Consider the following 4,868-nt stretch of genomic DNA (forward strand, 5'->3'; position numbering starts at 1 on the left):
GTGTTAAATTGAAAGATTGAGAATTACTTCGAGTCTGTATAAACTACAAAATGTAGTACTCTTACTCATAATGCGCTGCATGTAACAGGCAGAAGAATAATATATAACTATTCTAAATTTTATCATATCGGTTTATACAAATATATGGAACAAGCATTCCTTCGAATGCTAATGGAATGCTGATGTCATGCCACGCATTGAAATGTCGACCCGCTATTTATGAAGAAACATAATGCAGTCATTCTAGTCCATATTAGAGAAAGAATTTGAATTTATGTGCTTAAATAGTTAAGTGGGTAAGTTTGGTCTTTACAAATATGGTTCAATCAAGAACAAATACAAATACTGCAAGCTGGTCCAATACAAATACTGCAAACTGGTATCCATCTTATAGAAAGAATTTAAATTTATGTGCTTAAATAATTAAGTGGGTAAGTTTGGTCTTTACAATCATGGTTCAATCAAGAACAAATACAAATACTGCAAGCTGATCCAATACAAATGCAAATACTGCAAACTGGTCCAATGGTTACCAGTGGTTAAATAAGGAAGTTTGATCTTCGCAAATATGAACGAGTCCTGAGCAAGTACTACAAGCTCAACTTATTCTGGTGAAAAAAAAAAAAAATTCCTCGGTAATCCACGGAAGAGAGAGAAACAGAGCGGTAACAACCGCTTTATTTTTGTAGGAGAAGGAAAACAGAGCGTAACGACTTTTTTCATTTTTAAATTCTTATGGCACGACTTATTTTGGAAACAATTTGGCTGCAGCTCGTTAACAAGATCAAGTGCATGTCATTTTCAATCTCTAGCACCTCGGCAGGTCTGGAGGAGGAGGTTCCAATGTTGCCAAATAACCAGGACCGTTCTTAACCAGAAACGCCATATTCAATCCCCATGACAAATGATCGTCCAAGTGACAGTGCACGAACCACATCCCTGTGCAAACCATCACGAAAATACACCGTCCATTAAATTTTCAAAACCCTAAGCTGTAAATTGCTAGTGGTATTCTAATCTATAATACTACATGGAAATGAATTAGGAATAATATACCTGGATTGTCAGCTTTGAATCTAATGGCAGTCCATCCATTGACTGGAACGCCTACGGTATTGCGCTTCGGGGGATCGACGAGATTAAATTTAAGAGGGTCCGTTTCAGGGTTATAGTTCCCGAAACCTTGACCTACCACGTAAAAGCTGTAACCATGAAGATGCATTGGATGGTTATCAGCCACGAAGATGTTTGTTGCCTGGAAAACCATTTGCACTGTACAATTGTACTCAAGCACTTTCAGTTTTGTTCCGGATATAGGAGCCCAAAGACTTCGGGGTATGTTTTCCCCCGTGTAATTGAATACAACCGGGGGATTTTCAGGAAAATCTGTGGTAAAGACACCATTGATGCCGAAATAAGCTGCTTGAAGCAAGGCTATAGTGGGCAATACAAAGGATATGTTGTTCATACTTGCTTTAATCCTTGTTCCATTGGGGCCTCCACAGGTCTGCCCCGGCTGGCATGGAAGCAACCCTAGTCCAACTGTGGAGATGATGCTTTCATGTATCTTCTGCGGAACCTCGACTGGGTGCTCTTTGGAAGCTAGGCTTCTGAGCCCACTGCCAAATCTAGTGACGGTTGCAGTGTCGTTGTAGAATGGAAGCACAGGAAGAATGGGAGGGGTTGATAATTGATGGCCAAGATACTCGAAAATGGCAGTAGTTGTGGTGTTATCGAAAAAGCCTGATTGCTGAGTACTGTATGCTCGGGCGGCCATATAGTATCTGCCCACAGGCTGGTTGGCCGTGACAAGAACATCGGCAGTCTGGCCGGGAGCGATAAAGAGTACATCGGTTTTATATGGTTTAGTGTAACAAGCATCCACTGCTACGACTGTAAGTTCGTGGTTTGCTATCTTGAAAAAATGCTCGTCATTGAGTGCAGCATTGACGATTCGCAGAAGGTAGGTTTTTCCGGGTTGTACAGAGACCCGGAATGTTTCTGCATCCATGTAACAAATCTTTTAGCCGATCAATACAGACTAATCATATCATTTCAGGGAATCAAATATTGATACTAAGAGAGTTAAGCACCCATTTCAATCACTCCATTGATCTACCCTCACTTACTTATTAACCCACCCCAAGTACTCGATCTACCTTTCCTTAACCAAAAGACATAATAATTATCAGTATTACCTGGTGCGGAGCAAGGATACAGGTCCCCTGGCTGTCCATTTATGGTGAAGGCGTCGGATATATTGGGCGCAGCACCTGTGAGAAGCGCTTGATTCACAACCGAGATGGGGTCTCTGTTCCACCATTCTCCTGTTTCAAAAAAAACATTATCCATAATTTGAATCAATCTCAACCTCTAGACCTACAAGCATTTGTTTATTGAATTTCATTAAAACAAATCATCACCTATTATAATAGGAATTTCGCCATGGGGTTTGGGAAAAGGATATAAGCTTCCTTCCTTAGGGTAGATTACTATAGCTCCATGGACCGTAGCTCTGAGCCACGAGACATGAGCATGCCACCACAAGGTTCCTTCCTGTCCAGTAATGGTGAATCTCTGTGTAAAATATCCACCTGGTTGAATTGGGCACTGCGTGACATACCCTGTCCCATCTGCCCACCCTGTGCGCAACTGCCTCACACCATGCCTAACAAATCCAACAACAAATCTCTTCTTATTTCTTTTTATAACAAGAAGGGAATATACTATTTCTCAAAGATTTTGAGGCCAGAGACGTTGTCATACCAGTGAATTGTGGCATTGTACTGGGCTCTGTTAATAACTTTAACAACAACAGTGTCTTCCTTGTGGACATACAGAGTTGGACCTGGTAGCTGGCCATTGACAGCAGGTATGGTATGTTGCTGGCACAGCCTGCTGATTGTCTTCGGTTCAATCTGTAACATTCAAAACAACATATAGTATGATAAACAATGTGAAGGCATTTTTTTAAATTTTAAATATTATTAAATATTATACTCATACATGATAAACAATACTCCTAGAATGTTTTTTTATAATATTATTAATTTAATTAAAAAATAAAAATTTTAATTTAATTTATAGACAAAATATTTTTTTGACAAAATTAAGAGATACAATTTCAAGTAATATTGTGATTTTTTTGTTGTTTAAGATAATTTTTGATTGAAAAATAGATTCAGAACCCTGTGAATTTATGGGACACTCAAATTCTATAGATTGAACAACTTAAACTCAAATTTTTAAATGCCAAAAATCTCTATCAAATTTTTTGATTAAAATTAACCTGACAAAATGCCCTAAAAAAGGCTATTTCATTTATTACACTATACCTTATAAAATAATTTAATCAAATATCCAAAACAATAACCAATTAACCAAATTTCACCTCTAAAAAAATCCCAAAAATACTAAAAGACTATAGTAAATCTTGAAAAATAATTCCCAAAAATACAATATTAAATCTTGAAAATAATAGTGAATAAACATACTTACAACAAAGGTATGAAAGTGTATTTTTGCGCTGGTTATGGCAGCCAAATAAGCAGCTAATATGAGTAGAAAAACAAGCCTGGCTGAAAATACAGGTGGTGATGGGAATGCCATTGTTGCTGCTGAAGCAAAATATTTTGTAAGCACTACTCGATTGCAAAAAAAGGCTCTCTGAGAAACTTTGCAAGTCGAACGCAATACTTGTGGGATGTGCTTCTATTACCGAGACTACATATATATATATAGAAAAAAAAGAAATTATGAGTGCAAGTCACGAGCAGTAATTCAAAATTTGAACTGTGAAACCAGGAAACAGAGCCGCCACTTACGGAACCGTGGGCCGTGCAACAATGTGAATGTTCAACGTAAATATGGTAAATTGGGAATTGCTTCACGGCTGAAAATGCCAGCAACGCACTTTAATTTTCCACGTAAGTATGTGAGTTGGTGCCCGTTGAAATTGCTCCATGCGCGATAATGGACACTCAACTGCCTTGAATATGAACTTTCTGAGAATCCTACAATGAATGGATGATCGCAATAGTTGTTCATTTGTTACGGAAAAATCTGCCAACAAAATGATTATTGTTACGTGACGGCACTAGCTTTCGGCAGCCTCCAAGAAATATGTTTATGCGTTCAAAGTCAGATAGGATTTTACTTTTTACTTTTCTTGGGTTATCGTTTTCTTTGTTTAGCCACCTAATCTCTCTCATTCTGAAACAATGTGGTTTGACTAATTGTTTTTAATTTTTAATTTTTTTAACATTATGTTTAATTTATTATTATTTTTATTAAAACGTAAAAGATATTGTTTTTTGTCTGAATATAGACAAATTATTTACTGGTCGGGATTACTCACATGCTTATAAGATATTTATTTTTTAAAAGATTTAAATAATAGAAGTTAATTCAAACTTATCAGATATCTATTTTTAATTTTTAATGATTTAAATATTATTATTTCTTTTAAAACGTATATTGTTTTTTGTTTGAATATAAAGAAATTATTTACGGGTTACGATTACTCACATGTCTCTTGAAATATTTATTTTTTAAAAGATTTAGATAATAGAAGTTAATTCAAAGTTATGAGGTGTCTATTTTTAATGATTTAAATATTACTATTATAATTTTTTTAATTAAAAAATAATTAAATATTATTATTATTATTTAAATATAAAGATTATTTACTGCCTAAAATATTATTTAAAAGTCTAAATTAATAAATTTAGATGTATCAAATATATATTTCTAAATATTTATATATTATTATTATTTTTAAATATAAAAAATAATTAAATATTATTTTTATTTAAATGTAGTATTAAAATTTAGAAGATTAAAAGAATTATACTTGTTTGAATATGAAG

General features: G+C 34.9%; 1 protein-coding gene across 1 annotated transcript; it reads right to left on the reverse strand.

Moving 5' to 3' along the window:
• Nucleotides 1-388: 388 nt before the first annotated feature.
• Nucleotides 389-3,716, reverse strand: LOC149165023 (laccase-3-like). Its single transcript, XM_089432215.1, has 6 exons — nt 3,499-3,716; nt 2,767-2,918; nt 2,424-2,668; nt 2,199-2,327; nt 1,057-2,001; nt 389-939 (listed from the first exon to the last, which is right to left on the reverse strand). The coding sequence occupies exons 1-6, from the start codon at nt 3,607-3,609 to the stop codon at nt 809-811; spliced, it is 1,713 nt and encodes a 570-aa protein (XP_089288341.1). The 5' UTR covers nt 3,610-3,716; the 3' UTR covers nt 389-808.
• Between the last annotated feature and the right edge of the window lie 1,152 nt (nt 3,717-4,868).

The sequence above is a fragment of the Pinus tabuliformis genome, chromosome 5_1 (genome assembly GCF_031772625.1).
Source record: "Pinus tabuliformis cultivar Carrire ecotype Pingquan chromosome 5_1, CPIR1, whole genome shotgun sequence".
NCBI classification, from domain to species: domain Eukaryota; kingdom Viridiplantae; phylum Streptophyta; class Pinopsida; order Pinales; family Pinaceae; genus Pinus; species Pinus tabuliformis.

What these genes read in the sequence shown, in the direction of transcription:
- LOC149165023 (XM_089432215.1), bottom strand. Translation starts at nt 3,609, where the DNA reads ATGGCATTCCCATCACCACCTGTATTTTCAGCCAGGCTTGTTTTTCTA. An exon ending in CGAAATTCCTATTATAATAG is followed by an intron (nt 2,328 to 2,423) that starts GTGATGATTTGT and finishes TTTTTGAAACAG; the next exon opens with GAGAATGGTGGAACAGAGAC. An exon ending in GTATCCTTGCTCCGCACCAG is followed by an intron (nt 2,002 to 2,198) that starts GTAATACTGATA and finishes ACATGGATGCAG; the next exon opens with AAACATTCCGGGTCTCTGTA.